This window comes from Gigantopelta aegis, chromosome 7 (assembly GCF_016097555.1).
Source record: "Gigantopelta aegis isolate Gae_Host chromosome 7, Gae_host_genome, whole genome shotgun sequence".
Lineage (NCBI taxonomy): Eukaryota > Metazoa > Mollusca > Gastropoda > Neomphalida > Peltospiridae > Gigantopelta > Gigantopelta aegis.
The window spans coordinates 28,176,089-28,202,054 of record NC_054705.1 but is presented as its reverse complement, the minus strand read 5'-3'; the positions used below and the strand labels follow the sequence as shown (position 1 = coordinate 28,202,054).

The 25,966-nt window shown below is 39.9% G+C and overlaps 1 protein-coding gene across 1 annotated transcript; it reads right to left on the bottom strand.

The window, feature by feature from the left end:
- Positions 1–4,660: 4,660 nt before the first annotated feature.
- LOC121377223 lies at positions 4,661–19,936 on the bottom strand. The gene is made up of 7 exons (XM_041505132.1): positions 19,791–19,936; positions 13,280–13,445; positions 10,861–10,984; positions 7,404–7,439; positions 6,578–6,766; positions 6,009–6,176; positions 4,661–5,412 (listed from the first exon to the last, which is right to left on the bottom strand). The coding sequence occupies exons 2-7, from the start codon at positions 13,433–13,435 to the stop codon at positions 4,817–4,819; spliced, it is 1,269 nt and encodes a 422-aa protein (XP_041361066.1). The 5' UTR covers positions 13,436–13,445; positions 19,791–19,936; the 3' UTR covers positions 4,661–4,816.
- Between the last annotated feature and the right edge of the window lie 6,030 nt (positions 19,937–25,966).

Sequence of the window (25,966 nt, the reverse complement as noted above, 5' to 3'; positions counted from 1 at the left end):
GGCTATTTTGTGTTTTCTGTTCTTTGGCTGCCTTAGCTGGATTGGTTTGTAGCTAGCTTGTATGACTGTTCAACCGAGGTGCAGTCTGGTGTATAAAACAGGCTAGCCCAGAATATACCTCTCTAGTTTATATTTTGATGTCCAGAGAATTTTTTTTCCATCATAATTTATATATTTTGGGCTAGAGAATATCGACTAATCTATGATAGTTTTATTTTCATGAAAGCGATAGTTGCTTTTCTTTTAAAGCGTTTATTATTATTAATTAATTTATTTATTTTGTATACAGGTTAGTAATAAAAAATGAGGGTTAGGGGTATAAAACAGGCTAGCCCACTTTAACCCCGGATATAGTTTGGGCTGTTACACAGTATATTTGATTTTGTGGCTGGTGACTAGTTTCTTCTCTAGTAAAACTGACTGGTGACAAGTTGCTTCACTGCTGTAATTCCTATAGAATACAGACCGGTGGTTATTTTTCTCACTAGTAGATCCACCCCCACCCCTCTCCGTAATACCAACTAGTGGTCATTTTCCTCACCAGGGTAACATATTTGACCCCAGTTCCAATTTTGACTGGTGTTTATTTTCTTCACTAATGGGTCGTATATTTGACCACCACCACCACCCCCCCCCCCCCCCCCCCCCCCCCCCCAGTACTTACTGGTTATTTTCCTCACCAGTATAACGTAGATATCTGACCACCACCCACTCCATACTGACTTGGTCATTTTTCCTCACAAGTATAACGTAGATTACACACCCCTCCCTCAATACCGACTGGTTATTAGTTTCATCACTAGAGTAACGTAGATTAGACACTACCTCCCCCAATACCGACTGGTTATTGGTTTCATCACTAGAGTAACGTAGATTATACCCCCCCCCCCCCCAATACCGACACTAGAGTAACGTAGATTAGACACCCCCTCCCCCAGTACTGACTGGTGATCAGTTTCAACACTAGAGCAACGTAGATTAGACACTTCTCCCCCAGTACTGACTGGTGATCAGTTTAAACACTAGAGTAACTAGTGATCAGTTTCTACCATAGTTAAGTGTATATTTGACCAAAGAATATATTAGTGACTGCATGTGGTAAGTTCTACACTGGTATAATGCAGATTTGCCCCTAAAAAAAAAAAAAAAAAAAAAACTTCTCCAGAATATAAACATGCAAAAGACATTACGGTTTTTTGGTAAACTGGTAATGGACAACATGGAGTGGCTTATAATTAACGTATCAGAAATAAACGTAGTTTCCCAGTTCCCTCAGGCTCACCACAGCCTCTCCCCCACCCCACCCCACCACCACCATCGCCGCTTGCAGAATTACACACCGCCAGGTAACAATGGGAAGTAATTGGAAAAGTTTCAGCCGTCCCATATTTATTTATCTCTATGAAACCACCAGTAACGGATCCAGGCCTATTGTCAAGTAATACATTTTGTTTTTTGAATTATGGCCTACAGACTAGTATGTCGTTCGACAAAACATATTTTTCATAGCCTAAGGGGATCTTCAGACCCCTAAGATCGTCCTGCATCCGCTGTTGTAAATCAATCTCTTTGTATTGCTTGCTGCCACAACTTGAAACTTTTATTTGCATTTTTCAAAACAAACATCCATGGACATGAGCTATACAAGCGGAACATTACGTAATATTAATTTTCACAATGAACTATTAATAACAAAATGACATTTTAACAACCAAATACAATACATGTATTAAATAATACGCATATACGACTATTCAGGCTATATACATAATTAGTATGTACAGTGTAACAGGCGTCGGACGAATTGGCGTAGGCCGGGTTTTATATTTGGGGCGGGGTGGGGATTCAAGGCCGTACCCTCTCCCCCCCCCCCCCCCCCCCCCCCCCCCCCCCCCCCCGAAAATCTTTTCCTTTTTTTTGACTCAGAAAATAGCATACACATCTCGGGGTTTAATTTGTATAGTGTTTCATTTGTATATAAAAAGTAGTGCCCCCCCTAGGAGTTTGATCAAGGTACGGCCCTGGGATGGGGGTGACAACCACACTATCTGTGAGTCATATTAGGGAGAGACAGTAAATATAAAAGGCAGTGATTCCCATGCCCCCCCCCCCCCCCCCCCAGGCTAGGCCAGTGATCAGAAGCACCGCCCCCTCCTCCAAATTTGATGTTTACTAGTATACATTCCTTTCCAGTTGAAAGATGAACTAATGTGTAGCTGCCTCCAACGTAGCCCACCCACCTCGGTGTCATCTTGCGACGCCCAAAATATACTATACATCAAATTAAAGGCAAGGGTGCACGACCGTTGAGAAACTAAGATGGCACACATTATGTGACTTGAACAATGGAGCGTATGCGGTGCTTGCGTCACAGGATCGAACTACCTCGGTGGATCCATTCAACTGACTGGATTTGGTTTTTTCGTTGCAACAAGTGCACCACAACTGGTCAAAGGCCGTGGTATGTGCTTTCTTGTATGTGGGAAAGTGTATATAAAAGATCCCTTGCTGCATTAAAAAAAATGTAGCGGGTTTCCTCTCATGACTTCGTGTCAGAATTACCATATGTTTGACATCCAATAGTCGATGATTAATTAATCAATGTGCTCTAGTGGTGTCGTTAACCAAAACAAACTTTTGAACAATGGACGCCGCTCTTGAGCTAACGCTCGCTATCACAGATCAGTTTTCATATATACAGTAAAATGTGTTGAGTGCGTCGTTAAATAAAACATTTCCATGTAATAATAGATATAGTTTAAACAGCCAGTAGTAACTAAAATAGTTTTAGCTACGTCAGGTCAGGTCAGATCATAGGTTTTAACGTGCACATTCAGAACAAGCTGTTATAACACGCCTGTCATGGGCTCAGCTTTAGCTACGTAGCCCAAATACAATTACACACACACACACGCACACGCCACCCAAAAATATCAATAAATGGAATACATCTAGGTTATTGGTTGAATAAGTTAAAAGTTAAAGTTTGTTTTGTTTAACGACACAACTAGAGCACATTGATTTATTTATTTTTAACTCTTAGTGTTTAGCGGAATCCCGCTACATTTATCCATTAGCAGCAAGGGGTCTTTCATGTGCCCTTTTCCAAACATGACAGCACAGACCACGACCTTTGGTTGGGACGAAAACAGAAGCGAGAATGGCTCCAATGAGGACCTCACTCACCTCTGACAAACATTCTACTGACTGAGATTGATCCCACCTGGTTGAATAATGTATATCAATATTGCTGGTAATATTTTACTGGGCCATTTAGTTGATCATGTGCCGTGCAGCCCAGCTTTTAAGAGATAAAGTAAATATGAAATTAAAATAAAACAATTAAAACAAACAAACAAACAAAACAAAAACAAAGCAAAAAGCAACAACAAGCTTGAACAGTTAGCAAAAAAAAACCCCCCAAAAACAAAAAACAAAACAATACAACAAAAAAGCCCACTGAGACGAGCACTCTGCCACTGAACTAAATCGCCCCCTTTTTAGTTTAAATGTGCCTCTGGAGAATACCCTATAGTACTGCGACCCGACTCTTTCTTAATGCCCGCCTAGTTATTTTTGTCTAGGTATTGCTCTGAAGCTTAAGTGACACGTGAAATCCACCTTCCTACATTTTAAATTGCATACTGTTAAACTAGGTCTATCTAGGCAACATAGCAACACGTATACATAAGCGTTAAAAAATGCACTAGAACAATATACCCATCAAGTCTGATTTTGGGAATGCAGTCAATTGAGTAATCGATAATTTATGTTGTTGTTAAAAATAAATCATAGCCCAAAACACGTGACTAATGCGTTCAATCTTATATAAATTTGTATCAAACCATTGATGAATGTATTAAAAGTCTGATTAAAAAATTAAAATTTACCCATAATCATATTAAAAGTCACTGTTGAACATAATTAAAGTCATTGATGAACATTTTGAAAGTCATTGATGAACATTTTGAAAGTCATTGATGAACATTTTAAAAGTAATTGTTGAACATATTAAAAGTCACTGTTGAACATACAAAAATCACTGTTGAACATATTAAAAGTCACTGTTGAACATATTAAAAGTCGTTGATGTATATTTTAAAAGTCACGGTTGAAGATACTAAAAGTCATTGATGAACATATTAAAAGTTACTGATGAACATTTTTTAAGTCACTGATAATCGATTAGTCTGAAGTCCAACACGATGTGTTTACAACATCTGCTGTTGTCACAGACTGGTTTTTGCAGCTGCCTCTTGGGACATTGGACTGTGGAGTAATTAGAGAATAACTAACGAGCTACGAGGAATTACAGATAATCCGTAATTCCTCGTAGTGAGTTGGTTATTCTCTTTATTACCCATTGTCAATCTTTAACGATTTTAAAAGTATATTTACATTCTCGCTGCTGTAACAACTAACAAGCTCTACCAGCCATAACACTATATTCATACGCGCCGTTACCGGTGCACACCCAACAATATCCACCAAAGAATAGTTCCAAAAAACCCCAGTCAAAATAATAAAATAAAAACATTTTTACACATTTGTACATATATTTTGATTTTTAATTCTGTAAATGTTCGTATCGTAAAAAAATATTTGAAGTTCGTAGTAATAGTTTGACCGATGAATGGAATCATGAATGAACAAAAAGTAGTCCCGGCAGTATGTAATTGCCAATCAAATCTTGTCTTTTTAAAGCCAGCCAATCAGTGTCTGTAGAAGCAATCTGCACACTGTGCAGAGATCGAAAAAATATTACCCCGTATATTTGAGCCCATACGGGTAATAAAAGCCACTCCACTTTTCCCACTTAGTGCGGTATGTGTCCAGTGCGAGCAAACTTCATCAGTTTTATAGACTCGATTGCCGATAACTTAAAGTTATCTTTCAGGATGTCTTCATTGAACTCCACAAGCAAAGAACCATCGATCCCCTCGTTGCTGAATGCTTTCACATACTTATCCAGCTTCAGGGCCTTTAACTTCTGCCCCAACTCCTGTATTGTTAATTTTTCTATGGGTTTTTCTTCCACAGACACTTCCTCCGTTTTCTTGTGCACCTCAAAGGGCTGAACGACTGCACGGCCAATGTCGTTGACGTATTTGTGGTTCTCATCAATAGTTGCGGACGTTTCCGAGTTTCTCCGTAAAACAGGATCACGTTTTGGAACAGTCGGTTTGGGGGCGGGTACAGGGGCGGGTCTTTTGGGGCGAGACAGGGTAGTTTTCAGCTCTGATATTACACCTTTAACATCAGACACCAACCCCGTGCTACTGTCACCAAGATCGTGGTATACGTGATCTTCCCGTGGTTTGTGTTTCTTGGATACTTTAAAGAGTTCCACAGGGGCAATGTAGTCGTACTCATTGTTACTTTTCACGGACAGGGGTGAATATATTGCAATATCTGTAATAGAAAAAGGAAAATATTCGTTTAAGACATCTCATCACCTTTTAAACTACGGCTATTTGGTATCCAACACATGAGAGAGAGAGAGAGAGAGAGAGAGAGAGAGAGAGAGAGAGAGAGAGAGAGAGAGAGAGAGAGAGAGAGAGAGAGAGAGAGAGAGAGAGAGGGAGGGAGGGAGGTAGGGGGAGAGTACACACTGCCAACATACAGGCTGCAGTCAATGGATACTGACTAAGGATGTGGAAAACAAGTCCACTGAGGGCAATCGACCCTACGACCTATCGCACCTCACGCAAACACTCTACCACAGAGTTACATCCCCACCTTTCGCCACATCTTTCAAGATTCAGGCGTGTCCACCCTGGCCCCTGCCTCTGGTGTGACCAATGACTTGATCCAAAGTGGATTCAGTAAGATACATGATCTACAGCTGATATTTAACACCGTTGTTTGTGCCCAATATAACACGTGTTTACCATACATGATATTGGGGCTAGGGTTATTTGTAAATGTAGCTAAACAACGATTTAACCTCTTAGCCCCCGCCCCCCCCCCCCCCCCCCAATTTTCTCCATGTGATATTCAAATAGTACCTTGGTTTCCCACATTCAAATCATATGTGAAATTCTTTGCAGCGAAGTCTAGACCTTCGACGAATCGTGAAAACTGATCTGGCGTTTTCTTCTCGATCCCGTCCACTGTGGACACCAAGACATCCTTAAGGTACAAGGGAATCAGAGCGATGTTTGGATCCAGATAGCCTACAAATAATACAAATAAACTTATTTTTTCGACTGTCAAAACCTGTATTTTCGCCTATTCAGTTTGTTCACCCTAACAAAATAAATATACATTCTGCTTTTGTTTTTAAATATAAAGCATTGAAATGACCTTTGACCGAATTATTTCAAATTTCGTTTGGCCGTTGGAAGAAATAATAAATTCGTACGTAGGAAATTATTTAAAAGTCGATATTGAGATTCTACAAAACATCACAATGGCCAGAAATGTAGTGGTTATAGAAATATTCATATTCTAAGAACGAAACTGTAAGTAAATTGTAATTTTAACAATGTTAAACTATTTTATTTGCTGAAATAAAAACCTTTTAAAATGGGCACAAACTCGGGATAGTCCCTTTAAATGTATTATCGCATAATACCGGAGTGAATACTGTTGGCTAGAAGATACGTCTCGTCGTATTCGCCAGTCAGAGTGATCACCCCAAACGAACTGGACCGCTCCTGTCTGCTGCCCACATCAAACGTGTAGCCTGGGGGCAGGGCGAGTTCTACCTGCAGGGGGAGCTGCGCCTCTGACATTATCTCCTTTAGGGCTAGTTCTTTACTACCTGAAATTAAGACGTGCCTCTGTAACGAACGAAACGTTACTAAAACGTGTATTTATAATGACACTTATATTTATATATAATAAGTATGAATCACATAAATCTGCAACAGTAAAAGCTATCAGCAAACTGTAAAATAGTCCGAGTACTCTGACTGTAAGAGAGCTAGACGGACATTTGGACAGTTATATACGCTCTCATTACAGAGCGTATATAACTGTCCAAATGTCCGTCTAGCTCTCTTACAGTCAGAGTACTCGGTCTAACTGTAAGAGACAGAAAGAAATCTTTTATTTAACGACGCACTCAGCACATTTTATTTACGGTTATATGGCGTCAGACATATGGTAAGGACCCTACAGATATTAAGAGCGGAAACCGCTGTCGCCACTTCATGGGCTACTCTTTTCGATTAGCAGCATGGGATCTTTTATATGCACCATCCCACAGACAGGGTAGTACATACCACGGCCTTTGATATACCAGTCGTGGTGCACTGGCTGGAACGAGAAATAGCACAATGGGGCCACCGACGGGGATCGATCTCACACCGACCGCGCATCGAGCGAGCGCTGTACCACTGGGCTACATCCCGTCCCCTGTAAAAACCCAGAAAGGTTATCCTGCTAATTTTACTTACCTTTGCCTGATTTCAGTTTTAACCCGTGGAACGTAGCTGAAAAACAGAGTAAACACATTTACACGCCTCGAATCAGGCAAATAAGAGGGCAAGGTCATTTGGCCTCGACCGGTGGAGATTGTTTTGAGGGCAGCGCAACAAGGCAAACTTCAACATGTGTAATAATTGTGAACAGTTTCATGTTCTTGTAATAAAAATAACTTGTGAGGAGTTACTAACTTGCAAAATAAAGCACCGCCAATTTGGCCGTAAGTTCTGTTTAATTGTCAGGGCATTATAGCATATGACTACGGCATTGCAGCTATTTGACAATTCGCCGCCGTTAATTTCGAGTATTATGTCACATTCTGCCTTTTAGTATTTACTTTTTTTATTATTTGTTACCCAGAGTATCCCCAAACAATATCAGTGACCCGAGAAGGTGTGTTGACGTCATGTTTATATGCACACAAATAGCTCCGGTGGGTATTATTGCTGTATAAGGGGAAACACTTATAACTATGTCTGTGAGATATGAGAGGTATGTCATGAGTAAAGTTATAAACGTATTATTTGAGTGCAGACAATACAATGGACATAGTGGTAGGATCGCCATTATTAACAGATGCTAAACGGACCACCCTCAGTTTGCTTCCATTGCAAGCTGTCTCCGACTGAAACAGAGGCTTTTGGGGGACTAACATTACATATTAAATACATGTTCTTGTTTAATATACTAGTGTCTGAATAGACAGTGTGTTTGCGGTCGTGTCGTAATATTTATAGCAGTTATTGTTAATCTTGGGGCGGAGTGTAGCACAGTGGTAAAGCGCTCGCTTGATGTGTGGTCTGTTTAGGATCGATTCCCGTCGGTGGACCCACTGGGCTATTTCTCGTTCCAGCTAGTGCATCACAAATGATATATCAAAGGCCGTGGTATGTGCTATCCTGTCTGTGGTATGGTGCATATAAAAGATCCCTTGCTACTTATGAAAAAATGTAGCGGGTTTCCCCTCTAAGATTATAATGTCAAAATTACCAAATGTTTGACATCCAATAACTAATAAATCAATGTGCTCTAGTGGTGTCGTTAAACAAAACAAACTTTAACAAACTTTTGTTAATTTTCTTCGTAATATATTTTCTCTCAATATTACCTCCCCAAAGCATATAACCCTGGCGACGGGAACTACACTCGAATATATATAAGTATGTCTGTGTGTGTGGGGGGGGGGGGGGGGGGGGGGGGGGGTGAGTGGGGGGATAACCATTTTGGTAGCATGTACCATCTCAAGATGCACTTTAAGATTAGCGCACAGGCAGATATTTTTTTATAGTGTTTTCTTTATAAAATGAAAAGTGACATTTTCCGTCTAAAGAAAGACTACAAAAACAACAACAAAAAAACAACAACCCACAAAGAACAAACAAACAACCCCGTCTGTGGGAACGTACTCTCAAAGTGTACCAGGATATCGTTGGTTGTAACACTTATGTCAACCTAAATGAACTCGGTGAAGCGTTGAACATTGACAGTTTCTTTTTGTACATACTAAAAGATTTTCTTATTTCTGTCACACGAGTACCGTCTGCGACTATATAATTGTAACTTCTTGAAAATGTTTTGATAGGCCGTCCACACACTATTTTATTTACAACAATCTACTTTGCACCTATTGAAGGAATGAATGAATGTTTAACGACACCCCAGCACAAAAATACACATCGGCTATTGGGTGTCACACCTGTTGAAGGAAGGAGATGTTTTATTTAACGACGCACTCAACACATTTTATTTACGGTTATATGGCATCGGACATATGGTTAAGGACCACACAGATATTGAGAGGGGAAACCCGCTGTCGCCACTTCATTGGCTACTCTTTTCGATTAGCAGCAAGGGATCTTTTATATGCACTATCCCACAAGCAGGATATCACTTACCATGGCTTTTGATATACCAGTCGTGGTGCACTGGCTGGAGCGAGAAATACCCAATGGGCCCATCGACGGGGATCGATCCCAGACCGACCGTTGCACACGTTGAAGAACTTAAAGGGACTGTCCCGTGTTCGCTGTATGATGTTTGTCACTAACAAAATGTTTAACAACTCAAATGACATACTAAATACAGTTTAAAGTTGGTTTGTTTAACTACACCACTAAAGCACATTGATTAATTAATCATCGGCTACTGGATGTCAAACATCTGGTAATTCTGACCTGTAGTCATCAGAGGAAACCCGCTACATTTTCCCTAATGCAGCAAGGAATCTTTTATATGCACTTTCACACAGACAGGAAACACATACCACGGCCTTTGTGCAGTTGTGATGCACTGGTTGGAACGAGAAAAAACAATTAATTGAATGGATCCACCGAGGTGGTGCGATCCTGCGACGCAAGCACCCCAAGCGAGCACTCATCCGAGTGAGCTAAGTCCCGCCCCATACTAAATACATATTGTTCATAATGTAAGTGTCTGTGCGTTCAACGTGTTTCTCCTTGTTGTAATAGGTGTAAGTAGCACACACAGGATTTCGTCTCCCAATAATTTAGTACGTACACAAACAACATATATTAGGAAATAAAAATGAATTTTGATCTAGTACAAATACTAAGACGATCAGAAAAACATTTAATTTACATCCACTGATATTTTGTTTCGTATGCAATTTAGTCATTAAAACTGTCTCTGTTAGTCGCAACATTTTTAAAATCTCAGGATAGTCCCTTTAACACCCCCCCCCCCCCCCGCCCCATGGCAAACATGTACACATATGATCAAATAAAGTAAATACGAAACAAATATACTAAAGTACCCATTAAAGACGAACCGTATTCAACGTGAAAATCTGTTAACATCGAGTAGGCGCACGGCGCTCCAATTTTGTAGGGGGTGGGGTGGAGAGACCAAAAAGGCAGTCGGGGCTAGGGCGGACGTTGCACACGGCCCCTCTAAAAGAGCAGAGTTAGGCCATGGGCTGAAGTAGGTCACGCACTTATCCACGTATTCCACGGTCACTGCCTCTCTAACTAGTCAAGTCTAGGAGGTTAGACGCAGCAAGGTCAAGGTCACCAAATTTAGGTCATGGTCCGAGATAGAACTGGTTATAACTCACATTAAACCGAATTACCACTTCGGGAACCAGTCAAAATAATATGCAATCTTTGCTTACTTTCTGTTTAAACAATATTTATTTTGTCAAAACAAAATGGGATTGGTCAACAGGATTAGCTTATATTAAGACCTGTCCCTACATTTGGCAAGCGGATACATATTAAAATACAACAGATCTACATAGACATGGACAAAGAGGAAGCTTACTTTTAACCTCTGTTCTGGAGTAACAGCCCAAATGGCAAAAGTGTGCACCAAAGAAGGCGTGCTTGAGTATTAGTTGGATAAAAAAAAAATCGAATTATATTCCAGCCTCATACCGTTTGTCAGTATTGACGTTGTTGACACACAAATTACCTTTTTGTGAAGTCTCGATTAATTTGAACTTGAGCGGGTAGTCGATGGGTATGCTGATGTCTCGATTGTTCGCGTCCTTAGCAATTATTCGTTTTTGTTTGGTGTAGGTATGAACTCGTATGATCTGAAACAACAAACAGAGTATGGTAACTAACATGAAATAGTATATCTAGTTTTGTTATAAAGTTGGGCCACTGGGTGATGCGGAATTTAAATCACTCGGTACAGCGCCCGCCTGAAATCTTTGCATGTCCTTTCTCCTGTCTTTGGAAAACACATCATTATAAAAGAACGCTTGTAGCTAATAGCAAAATGTAGCATTATATAAGTACTGTTAGTTTTGTTTTGTTGTTGTTGTTGGTGGTGGTGGTAGTGGTAGTGGTTGTGGTAATTTGTATTTTATTTCGCCACTGCAAACAACGTCTCAATATCGACACCTCCATAATAGACCTGTGATAATAACCCTGTGTCACGATGGTCAGTGGGGTAAGTTGTACTAACCTGCCCTGCACACAACGTCTCAATATCGATGCCTCCATAACAGACCTGTGATAATAACCCTGTGTCACGATGGTCAGTGGGGTAGGTTGTACTAACCTGCCCTGCACATAGTCTCAATATGAATGAATGAATGTTTAACGACACCCCAGCACGAAAAATACATCGGCTATTGAGTGTCAAACTATGGTAATGGAAACAAATAAAGTGATGATCAACATCAACAGAAACATTCAAGATATAAATAAAAACAGTGTAAAGAACTGTGCAAAATACAAATATCACAGATAGATACTGACTTTTACTCTAAACTTCAATGTGTGCCGTACTGGCCATTCTCAAAGAGAATGTTACACCCCTGCACCACGGTGAGGTTACAGCACGCGCAGGGGTAGTCTCAATATCGACACCTCCATAACAGACCTGTGATAATAACCCTGTGTCACGATGGTCAGTGGGGTAGGTTGTACTAACCTGTCCTGCACATAGTCTCAATATCGACACCTCCATAACAGACCTGTGATAATAGCCCTGTGTCACGATGGTCAGTGGGGTAAGTTGTACTAACCTGCCCTGCACATAGTCTCAATATCGACACCTCCATAACAGACCTGTGATAATAGCCCTGTGTCACGATGGTCAGTGGGGTAGGTTGTACTAACCTGTCCTGCACATAGTCTCAATATCGACACCTCCATAACAGACCTGTGATAATAACCCTGTGTCACGATGGTCAGTGGGGTAAGTTGTACTAACCTGCCCTGCACATAGTCTCAATATCGATGCCCTCCATAACACTACCTGTGATAATATCGACACCTCCTAACAGACCTGTGTCACGATGGTCAGTGGTCAGGGGTAGGTTGTACTAACCTGCCCTGCACATAGTCTCAATATGAATGAATGAATGTTTAACGACACCCCAGCACGAAAAATACATCGGCTATTGAGTGTCAAACTATGGTAATGGAAACAAATAAAGTGATGATCAACATCAACAGAAACATTCAAGATATAAATAAAAACAGTGTAAAGAACTGTGCACAATACAAATATCACAGATAAGATACTGACTTTTACTCTAAACTTCAATGTGTGCCGTATTGGCCATTCTCAAAGAGAATGTTACACCCCTGCACCACGGTGAGGTTACAGCACGCGCAGGGGTAGTCTCAATATCGACACCTCCATAATAGACCTGTAATAATAGCCCTGTGTCAAGATGGTCAGTGTGATAGTCTCAATATCGACACCTCCATAACAGACCTGTGATAATAACCCTGTGTCACGATGGTCAGTGGGGTAAGTTGTACTAACCTGCCCTGCACATAGTCTCAATATCGACACCTCCATAACAGACCTGTGATAATAACCCTGTGTCATGATGGTCAGTGGGGTAAGTTGTACTAACCTGCCCTGCACAGAAACAACGTCTCAATATCGTCCTCAATATCGTACTAACCTGCCCTGCACATAGTCTCAATATCGACACCTCCATAATAGACCTGTGATAATAGCCCTGTGTCAAGATGGTCAGTGGGGGTAAGGTTGTACTAAACCTGCCCTGCACAGACACCTCCATAATTATAGAAACCCTGTGTCACAGAAAGTCTCAATATCGACACCTCCATAATAGACCTGTAATAATAGCCCTGTGTCAAGATGGTCAGTGGGGTAAGTTGTACTAACCTGCCCTGCACAGAAAGTCTCAATATCGACACCTCCATAATAGACCTGTAATAATAGCCCTGTGTCAAGATGGTCAGCCTCAATATCGGGGTAATAGTGTGTACAGTGGGGTAAGTTGTACTAAGAAAGTCTGCACAGAAATCGACCGCCCTGCACATAATCGACGCCTCCATAATAGCCCTGTGATGATAGCCCTGTGTGACCATGATCAGCCTGGATAAGTTGTACTAACCTGCCCTGCACAGAAAGTCTCAATATCGACACCTCCATAATAGCCCTGTGTGACCATGATGAGCTTTGGTAAGTTGCGCTGATGGTCTTCAAAGAAGTCTCGCAATGTGTAGCATTCCCCTCTCTGTGTGAAGGTGAGCACGTGTTCGCTAGCCATCGCTGTACTTCTGAAAAAGAAAGAATGAAAAACTTGTCCAGGAGGCCGAGCACTCGCGAAATTTTGACTGATACCATTATCTTCTATCACATCACATTTGAATAATGTTAGTAGCTAACCCCTCCTGATCATGCCTCATGTGACCTACAAAAGATAGACTCTTATGGACGCACGTTCATCTTCACAACAGGTGACCTACCAAAGATAGACTCGTATGGAATACGTCACTTTAAATATACACTGTATGCACGTTCCTCTATAAACACGCGAACTACTAAAGATATCGTCATACGGAATACGTCACTTTAAATATACACTGTATGCACGTTCCTCTATAAACACGCGAACTACTAAAGATATCGTCATACGGAATACGTCACTTTAAATATACACTGTATGCACGTTCCTCTATAAACACGCGAACTACTAAAGATATCGTCATACGGAATACGTCACTTTAAATATACACTGTATGTACGTTCCTCTATAAACACCTGACCTACTAAAGATATCGTCATACGGAATACGTCACTTTAAATATACACTGTATGCTATGCACGTTCCTCTTCACAACACGTAACCTACTAAAGATATCGTCGTATGGAATACGTCACTTTAAATATATACGGTATGAACGTTCCTCTTCACAACACGTAACCTACTAAAGATATCGTCGTATGGAATACGTCACTTTAAATATATACGGTATGAACGTTCCTCTTCACAACACGTAACCTACTAAGGATATCGTCGTATGGAATACGTCACTTTAAATATATACGGTATGAACGTTCCTCTTCACAACACGTAACCTACTAAGGATATCGTCGTATGGAATACGTCACTTTAAATATATACGGTATGAACGTTCCTCTTCACAACACGTAACCTACTAAGGATATCGTCGTATGGAATACGTCACTGTAAATATATACGGTATGAACGTTCCTCTTCACAACACGTAACCTACTAAAGATATCGTCGTATGGAATACGTCACTTTAAATATATACGGTATGAACGTTCCTCTTCACAACACGTAACCTACTAAGGATATCGTCGTATGGAATACGTCACTTTAAATATATACGGTATGAACGTTCCTCTTCACAACACGTAACCTACTAAAGATATCGTCGTATGGAATACGTCACTTTAAATATATACGGTATGAACGTTCCTCTTCACAACACATAACCTACTAAGGATATCGTCGTATGGAATACGTCACTTTAAATGTATACGGTATGAACGTTCCTCTTCACAACACGTAACCTACTAAAGACATCGTCGTATGGAATACGTCACTTTAAATGTATACGGTATGAACGTTCCTCTTCACAACACGTAACCTACTAAAGACATCGTCGTATGGAAGACGTCACTTTAAATATATACGGTATAAACGTTCCTCATCACAACACGTAACCTACTAAAGACATCGTCGTATGTCAATTTAAATATAGACTACATGCACATTCCCCTTGCTACTAATGGAAAAAAAAGTAGCGGCTTTTTCTCTGAGACTAAATTTCAAACTTACTAAATGTTTGACATCCAATAGCCGATAATTAATAAATCAATATGCTCTAGTGGTGTCGTTAAATAAAATCAAACTTTAACTATTAAAATGTTTTACAAATGTTTGGATCACCTAAAAAATCATATTCTTTTTTCTATTATATATATATAGTATTTATACCATTTAATATCGATGCCAAATGTAATTTAAAATAAATAAATGAAATAATTAAAAGAAATCAAGAAATGAAAAAAAAAAAGAGAATGATTAGAAATAAATAAAAAGAAATAAAGAAATAAAAGAACAAACAAATTAAAACATTGACATAAGGATACATTTGTAAAAAGTTGCTCACTGCATTTAAAAACGGCTATTATTGCATGTCAAGGTCTAGATAGATTTCATTAAATAGCTTTTGCCGACATGCTTTTAACAAAACACAGTTATGCCTACATAGACCAAATAACCAGTGTTGCTAGTTTACTCTGTGCCATATTATAAAGATGCAATCAATGTGTCATTGATAAGGACTACTGACATCAGTTAAAACTATATGTATCTTGGTCTGGATATTTGCAAAGGCAAATATAACTTTCAAAAATTTACTTATCAAAATAAATTTCGCATTTGACGAACTGTCGAAGTTTATCATGATGGTCTACTTTCAACTAGGTGTTTGCTAGGTGGTGTGTGGTTATGTGCGTGACAGTGTGAGGATTACTTCGCATTCAAGCTTTGTAAGACTGCCTGTCCGCTCGTCTGCAGTGAGATCGACTAACAATAGAAAATAAAAAACATACCACGTTACTGCCGTCGGCTTTCACAACTGTGGCCAACCAATGTATTTTCAAACGTTGTGTACACGCTTTGAGAGGAAAGCAAATTTTGTATTTTTGTTTGACAATGAATTAGGGCAGGGCGGCGATAATCAGGGGCGGTTCGAAAACAAACACGGCAGGGCGGTACAAAACGGGGGCAGGGCGCAGCGACCCTCTATTTATTGCTAGCTAGAACACTGCCTTCAAAACAGGCGACCTACTAAAGATATCGTCATACGGAATAAGTCACTTTAAATATAGACTGCATTAAATTAATGATTAATTTTCCTCTTCAGAACAGGCGACCTACTAACGATATCGTCGTATGGATTGCATCACTTTAAGTATACTATACACGACCGGCCTCGGTGGCGCAGTGGTTAAGCCATCGGACTACAGGCTGGTAGGTACTAGGTTCGGATTCCAGTCGAGGCATGGGATTTTTAATCCAGATACCGACTCCAAACCCTGAGTGAGTGTTCCGCAAGGCTCAATGTAAACCACATGCACCGACCAGTGATCCATAACTGGTTCAACAAAGGCCATGGTTTGTGCTGTCCTGCCTGTGGGAAGCGCAAATAAAAGATCACTTGCTGCCTATCGTAAAAGAGTAGCCTATGTGGCGACAGCGGGTTTCTTCTAAACAAAACCAGTGTCAGAATTACCATATGTTTGACGTCCAATAGCCGACGATAAGATAAAAAATCAATGTGCTCTAGTGGCGTCGTTAAATAAAACAAACTTTACTTTTATGTATACACTGTATGCACGTTCCCCTTTGAGAACAGGTGACCTACTAAAGACATCGTCGTATGGATTGCGTCACTTTAAATATACTCTGTATGCACGTTTCTCTTCAGAACAAGCGACCTACTAAAGACATCGTCGTATGGATTGCGTCACTTTAAATATACTCTGTATGCACGTTTCTCTTCAGAACAAGTCACCTACTAAAGATATCGTCGTATGGATTGCGTCACTTTAAATATACTATGTATACACGTTTCTCTTCAGAACAAGCGACCTACTAAAGATATCGTCCTATGAAATACATCACTTAAAATATAGACTACGCGCACGTTCCTCTTCACAAGTCGTTTCAAAACGCATCTAACGAGGGAAAGCGACTTTGGAACTTTTCAAAACAACGAGTTATAGAATAAATGCTATATAACGGACACGAATAGAGAATACTAGTCTGTTTCTTACACATCCTGAGAAATTGGTTTTAAAACAAACAAATGTCTTCCCAACTAAAACGGAATTACGACGCTTACACGTCACGGAGTTATCAATTTCGATCGTGCGCATTTGATTGGATGGTCATTGCTTAGGAGCAGCCAACTGAACGTTGTTAAATCGATAACACACTGGTATGTAAGAAAGGAAGATCTTTCCTAGACTAGGGCTGTACCTAACGGAAGGAAGGAAGGTGAGGCTGTGGTTGTGATGGACTGGTTTAGTGTGGGAAATTTCCCCCAGAAAATTATGTCCTCCTGCCTCGGCACAGTGTCAAGATCGAAATAATAGAGGAGAAACCCTCTGCCGTCACATAATACAACGTTTTCGTTTTTGAATGACAACATTACCTGACGATAGACGTGATATTGTGTTTGAGTAACAGAAACGTCTGAGAGATGATACTGTGATGTTTAGTCCAGTTTGTGATATTGCTAATTATACAATACTACATGAGTGGGGTGGCCGTTATATACCATTTATCTGGCAACGAGATGTTTTAAAACGTATCTAACGGACGTAAAAAAATAAAAGAAAACCCCGAAAAAAAAACACCTGCTGTTCATACGTTGAGTTTAACAAACATTTCTTGTATTTTTCAGTTTTTCTTTATAGTAATTGTTGTAATGGCACATACTATTGCTATGGATCAATAACATCAATAAAACAATGCATATAAAACATTTCCTCCCTCTCTTTTTACCGTAATTGCTGTAATGTAAATATCAATGAAATAAGGCAATGGATACAGCATGATCTCTGTTTCTTTTACTGCGGTCTCACGAAACCTCGGTAAGAGTCGCAAAACACGGTTTTCATATATAATATGCAATACATTAAAACAACTATAAAACAAGGAACACCTACTGTTCATACTGTTAAACATTTGATTTCTATCTTCCTTACCCCCCACCCCGATTGCCGACTGCTGATGAAGTTAGCAATGGATTCTCTCTCTCTCTCTCTCTCTCTCTCTCTCTCTCTCTCTCTCTCTCTCTCTCTCTCTCTCTCTCTCTCTCTCTCTCTCTCTCTCTCCAGCAATGACACATAGACCTAATGTGTATATGCATTTATAACAGCAATAAAATAATGGACATACCAGATCATGTGCCAATTCAGAAGCGTACGAGACAGTGGGCAGGGTGGGGTGGGGGGGGGGGGGGGAGCAACCTGGAGCAAATCCTCAAACCATTTCACCATGAATTTCCATCATTCTACTGTCAATATTAGTTGTAATTCGCATACAAATGTGCAGTGAATTGTTTAAAACCCTATATAGCTCTTTGGCAATAATGCTAATACGAATAAATGATGTTATCCAGATTCGGGCATTTTTACTTAATTCGAGCAAACATCATCCTGTCTCCCCCCACCACACACACATAGAAATGAGAGCCCGTTCGCTGTGTGACATCACATCAATTCGGCCTATTGTATGAGAGAGAGAGAGAGAGAGAGAGAGAGAGAGAGAGAGAGAGAGAGAGAGAGAGAGAGAGAGAGAGAGAGAGAGAGAGAGAGAGAGAGAGAGAGAGATGGAAATGTTTAACAGTATGTACACAATTATGAACAGTAGGTGTTCCTTGTTTTATAGTTGTTTTAATGTATTGCATGTTATATATGAAGACCGTGTTTTGCGACTCTTACCGAGGTTTCGTGAGACCGAAGAAAAATCGCCATATTCTTAAAACAAAGTTAGCGAAGTCGTTGAGCCGCATTAAAATGGCAGAACAGTAATCATATGTAGCCATTAGAGATTAGGTTTTACCAAAACAGAAAGCTCCAGGTCAAAGTTCGAGATGCATCGCCAAATATCGACGGAGTTAAAACAGCTGCTGCTCTGATTGGTAGTACTATTCATAAACATATACACTTTTATTTGTTATACAGTTTTTGTGCAGTATCCACAATAGGTTAAAACCAATTGCAGGGCGCCCACAAAAATGGAACCGCGAATTTCAGAAGAAAAAAAAGAGAATTGCTATTAAAAACCTTCATAAAGTATCTTAAATGGTATGTGGCCCCCTATTAAATGCGAGGTGTACCGATTCAAAAACTATACGTAGATCCCCATTATTTTTTGGCGGACCGTTCAAAAGGCGCCCAATTGCCTTCATTGAAACTGCGCAACCATTCTTTTTTAGCTTAGGCTAATCCTACGGGACTTTTCAAAATCCAATAACACCAAAACTACCCCTCGCCCGCTACCGATCCTGGTCGGGCTGCTGGTGATCTCTTGCACCTGCCAGTGCTGGTGGGCCCCTCTTCCACTCACCCCAACCCCTTTTCTGCCCTGGACAGAGGAGCCGGCTAAGACCGGTACCTGTGCCCAAGACAGGCGTACGCTACAACAGCTTGCCCTGAATGTGCACGTAAAACCCTATGACCTGACCTGACCTGGGTGTGTCGATACGCTGCTTGTATCAGTTTTATTAGTAAACGTCAACATTATCGGCAACAGGAATTGATTTCGTACCTTGGAACCTATTACATTTAGTTGGTTGATCGTATGGAAGTTACTTCCCATGGGGATCAAAGAGTACCGTAGGTGTAATAGTTTTTTAGTTTTTATGGCCATTTATTGCATTATTTCGAGAAATAGTACCACAACTTTTGAGAATAGGCCTGCGCTCTGCATGGCGAATATCGGGCGATTCGGAGTAGATCTGTCGTATTTCCCGACTGACTATAAATCGAGTTTACCCGAGCGTAGCCCCAGATTAACATGAACCACCAATACTAAAACAGGGTCTGAGACTACTGACATGACTACAACTTACGTGATCTACCAGATCCTGTCCCCTGGGCTCGTGAGTTGCACACACTTGAAATGCACAGTACCTGTTGTTGTGTAAGCCAGTTACCTGTAATAATTTTTACTCAGACCAGGAAGTAGAGCATATTTGTCGGCTGGGTGCGCGTTGATCACGGGAACCTGACACTACCCTACTTCACAATAGGTATGTCAACTGTTTGCGTTGCCGATCTATATCGGTGAAAGGCTAGAGTCTGAATAGAATGGGAGCCCCTATATTGTATACATACGTCGTTTTATACATATCTTAAAACATTTAGTTGACGAAACTTACTTATGGGTTTAGACAAGTTTAAACAAAATTATAATTATATACGTCTTCAAATAATTTTAACAATAATAATAATAATAATAATAATAATAATATGTCTTTATATTAATAATGATCCCCTCCTTTTAAAAACAGTGCTTCAGTGTGCTATATTCAGTGGCGAATTTAGGATTTTACCTAAAGGCGAGGACAGGCGTGTGTGCAGTGGGTGGGTTTAGGGGGTCGAAACCACATTTTCTTCTTTTTTCCAGTACATTTTCCGCGGGAGCGTGTCTCGACCCCCTCCCAATAAACGTCGCTCACCAGTCTAGATTCACGTGGCTGAATGGTGTATGGATATGTGTAAAGTTTGGTGTACCAGACTGTTCAAGTACGTTTGTGGTGGGCACATACTCTGACTTCGCCAGTCCTGGCCACGACGGGCGGATGGTGTGCATATGTAGCCTACGTATATTTGTCTGTAAAATAACCCTCACTGCTTTATCGATAGGAGTAGCATTGGCGAAACCAGAGGGGGTGGTGGTGGAGGTGGTGTGTGTGTGTGTGCACGGTCGTAGCTGGGGGGGGGGGGGGGCAAGCATTATAGAAACTAAACGAAAATTTTCTTCTTGACTGTTTAAGGAGTTTTAGATTATTAACTACTCAGTTGCCCTCCCCCCCCCCCAAACAAAAAATCCTAGCTACGGCCCTGGTGTGTGTGTGTGTGTGTGGGGGGGGGGGGTCACAAGAATCTCGTAACGCACCCTGCCTGCTTGAATGACCCTTTTTGATTTTATAAAAATTCATCATCCACAAACTATATTAAAAACGTAGTAAAGGAACAGACTCGCAACCAATCGTCCGATGACATATAATGTGATCTCAAATAATCGTATACGCCAAATAGGCCCCCGAAACCCGCAACCAATCGCTCTCGGAGTATTGAGTTGGTCACTGGCGAAGTCAGAGGCTAAATCCGAAGTGGGCGTGCCTGAACCTCTGTGGATAGGGGCACGTTAAACCCAGTTTCCATTCCATTCCAAATAGGCCATGGGCTACATAGGATCACCGTGGACCCCCCCCCCCCCCCCCCCCCCACACACACACACCCGACACACTCACACAAGTCTACTACATTGTAATTTTTAGAAGCCCTAACTGGTGACAGTTAAATAATTGAGATCGACTACTCATTTGTCACCATGTAGGAGGATACCATAAAAAAAAAAAAAAATCTTTTTTTTTGTTGTAAACGTTATTTCAAAATCGGTATTCTCTAATAGAGCGTCATGTATACTATACAACATCAAAGCTTATAATCTACTGGTGCACATGAAATGCTTTAGTGTAGAACATCTACTTAAAATCCATGATTTTTGACCAATCGTTGACCATACTGTGGCGTTCGCTGATTTTCAGCAATTTCCGATTACAGCTATTCATGTTCGGGGCGTGTTGATTAAGAACCAATGGCTGTTTGCGCGAGGAGCTCACCTCGTGATCAGCGGTCTGTACAACACTTTTGCCAGCCTTCAGGAACGATAGGGGCGGCATTTAGCTCAGTCGCTTGAGTGATCGCCTGAGGTGCTTGCGTCGCAGGATCGAACCACCTCGGTGTATCCATTCAACTGATTGGTTTTTTTTTCTCGTTCCAACCAGTGCACCACAACCGACCGTGGTATGTGCTTTCCTATCTGTGGGAAAGTGCATATAAAAAAATCCCTTGCTGCATTATAAAAAATGTAAGGGCTTCCTCTGATGACTACGTGTGAGAATTACCCAAATTTGTACAACAAACCTTTCAGGAATGATATGTTAAGTGTGGGAGTCATGCCCAAGTGGAGCGAAGTGACAACATTTGTTTTGTTTTGTTTTGTTTATGTCTATACCAAATTGATGCAGTTTCTTTGAAAATGATGCATAAATATAGGACGATCTAGTATACGTCTCTCTCTCTCTCTCTCTCTCTCTCTCTCTCATACTCTCATATCTCTCTATATATATATATATATATATATATATACTATATATATATATATATATATATATATATATATATATATATACACACAGTGAAACCCCTCAATACCGGACATCCATGGGACCAAGTAAAATGTCCGGTTTTCAGAGGTGTCCGGTTTTCAGGGGTCTGCCTAGAAAAAATACCTTCCACAGAACCACTGCCATACCAGTTCATTGAGCTTATCAAATTTACATACGTTATTAAACCGCCGTTTATTCCCGCTAATATTCTTTTCAAACTCTGCCTTATAAACCTCTCGTTTTTTATGATATCTCCAACTGTTGATTTGCCAATACTAAATATATATATGTATGTATGTATGTATGTGTGTGTGTGTGTGTGTGTGTGTGTGTGAATATGAGAATGAAAAAACCCCGCCAAAAAACTCCACTTGTCTGAAAGATAAATATATATTATAACTGGACTCTGTTGTACAGTGCTCGCCTGATACACGTTCGATCTAGGATCGATTCTCATCGGTGGGCCCATTGGAATATTTCTTGTTCCAGCCAGTGCTCCATAACTGGTGTAACAAAGGCCGTGGTATGTACTATCCTGTCTGTGGGATAGTGCATTGTCACGGAACATGCTCTTAAATTTGTTTCGCCTGTGGCGATTTTAATTGTGTTAGAGGGCCGTGTGCAGTTTATTGCCCGTAGCCCAGATGGGCAACTTGTTACGTAATACTTCGCACGATCGGACATTCCAATATGCACTTAGTCCAGCTGCGGAGGCCATGTGGCGAGTAGTTACGTAATACCTCTGCGAGTGCGGGGTTTACAACCGTGATTTTGGGGACGATGGCGTCAGCCAGACTGACGATCAGAGAGAAATATACCGACTCTAGGAGATGTAGAATATGAGATGATACGTGAGGTACCGCCTTGTTCCCCCAGGCCAATTCTGATTTTGGAATAAATAGCTAGAATTTAGAGATATCTAGGAGAACGAATTAGGACGGCTCCAGGGGATCACGAACGTAGTCCGTTAGGACTTGGTAAATATCATTTCTGCTCTGTGTATAACCTTGATGTGATTGATGTGACTTTAAATATTTTAATACTGTATTATACCAATATTCTTTAGACAGTGTCTTCGGTCATCTGACGAAGTAAATCGTAGACTTTTTGTTCTAACATTATATGAGTATTTGGTAATATAAAGCTTAGCCAGTCATCCTAGAAGACCCTAGGTAAACTGTAGGTTATTGTCTTTATTGTGATAGGTACCAGTATTAATTTTGTGTTACAGATTACTGAAAGAGTAGTTAAGGGTTAATTAAAAATTAACCCGTTAGGAATAGAGCTGTAATTCCTTTATTAATTAAGTTCCCCAAGAAGCGTTCCTAAATTATCACACGTTACTGAACGAGTAGTAAGGGTTAATTAAAAATTAACCAGTTAGGAATGGTGTTGTAATTCCTTTATTAATTAACTTCTCCTGTAAGCGTTCTCAATTATCACACGTGTGGGTGTGGTGTAACGGTGAAGTGATTCGCATATTGTGTAACTAGACACCTAGAGATTAACTAATTAAGTGATCAGTTCTGGGTTGTTATTATTGCTGTTATTAATTTACTACTACGGCTGTACATTTGTCAGCGTAGATTAATACAGATTCCAAAGTGTATTGTGTTTTTGTTGTGTTTTCTAGAGAACTAACGTGCTATAATACTATATACTTTATATAAGATCGTATCTCTGATCATACCTAGAGACGAGCCATACTAGGTTTAACAGCCTGTTACAGAGAGATCTAATAGATATACAGTTAGGAGAGATATTTTGATAATCGTGTTTTATTCAGTTACGGGAATTATAGAATCCCGTGACATGCATATAAAAGATCCCTTGCGGGTTTCCTCTCTCAATATCTGTGTAGTCATTAACCATATGCCCAACGCCATATAACTGTGAATAAAATGTGTTGATGGCGTCGTTAAATAAAACATTTCCTTCCTTCCTTCCTTCCTCCCCCCCTCTCTCTCTCTCTCTCTCTCTCTCTCTCTCTCTCTCTCTCTCTCTCTCTCTCTCTCTCTCTCTCTCTCTCTCTCTCTCTCTCTCTCTCTCTCTCTCTCTCATATCTATCAATCTATCTATCTATTATGTACATTTTATCCAAACAAATCTATCTTATCTATCTATCCGTTATATACATTTTATCCAAACAAACCAGTAGCAAAACAATACTAAATTGCCATGAAAATGCGTCTGTGCATCTTTATTTAAAAATGTTCAGATGGAGCATAGACACCCCCCCCCCCTTTAGGTGAAGCATGGACCCCGGACCCCCCCCCCCCCCCCCTTACAATATTGATACCTTCGGTTTCTCCACTCATTTGCCTTTGGCAAACACAAACGTTCCCTTTTTAGAATTTTGGGACCCCTCTTTACAAGCTGCTGTATCCGCCCCTGAGTAGCGGGTTTCCTCCCTTTTTGTCTATCGACTAGATGTTACCAATGTTACAACAGAATAATGATAACTCCAAAGGGAAGTCTATACAAACACTTGTTAAATAATTTCTTATTACAAGATTATCTTAGAAAACTATTGAACGTTCGTCATTTAAAAGAAATAACTAAAATCAGAATATGTGCACATAAATTAAATATAGAATTTGGCAGGTATAGAAATATTGAAAGATCAGAGAGAAAATGTACACTATGTGACAAAAATGAAATGGAAGACGAGTATCATTTTATCCTCCAGTGCCCACGATATAATGATTTAAGTATGAAATTTATTAAAACATATTACCATAGATGTCCAAGCGTTTTCAAACTTACCCAACTATTAGCGTCTGACAATGCTAAAGAACTTAACAATCTCGGAAAATATTTATTTAGAGCAAATGCCGTTAGAGATCAGCTATTGGAGCATATAGGTTAATATTAACATTACTTATTTTTATTCAGTATAGTACTATTCGATTACATGTATATTAAACCAATAATACATGTATCTCTCAGTATACTTAATAATGACTTATATGTATTAAATAATATGTCATTAGAACCTTAATTTATTAAATATTATTATTAGTATTAGTGGCTGTATATTAAACGTGTTTCTGATCGTTCTAATATTTGTACTAGGTTAAATTTCATCTTATTTCCTAAAATAGAGTTTTTTCTTACGTACGAAATTATTTGAAGACAAAATCCAGTTTAGGCTTCTTACAAATATTAAGACGACCAGAAACGCATTGAATATACAGACACTAATACTCCAAACAAGAAAATATATTTAATATGCAAGTTTAATCGTACAAGTATTTTATTAGTCGGAAACATCTTACAATGCAGCAAACTCAGGAATGTCCCTTTAAATCATCAAGTTTAAAAAGTTAAAGTATGGTGAACAAAAATACAGCTTCTTACTTTGTAAGCTTAGAGTTAAAGTTTATTTTATATAACGACACCATTAGAGCACATTGATTCATTAATCATCGGCTATTGGATGTCAAATTTGGTAATTTGGTAACTTTGGTATCCGCTACATTTTTCCATTAGTAGCAAGGGATCTTTTATATGCACCATCCCACAGGCAGGATAGCTCATACCACGGCCATATAAAGATCCCTTGCTGCATTAGGTAAAATGTAGCGGGCGTCCTCTGACGACTACGTGTCACAATTACCAAATGTTTGACATCCATTAGCTGATGATTAATGAATCAATGTGCTCTAATGGTGTCGTTATATAAAATAAACTTTAACTCTAAGCTTACAAAGTAAGAAGCTGTATTTTTGTTCACCATATTTAAAGAGTATTGTTTGGGCATCATCACGGTAACATAATGTTCATTACCATATTAGTTTTTGAACAAACGGTAAGAGCGCAACATGCCAGCGTTATTTGCAATGTCA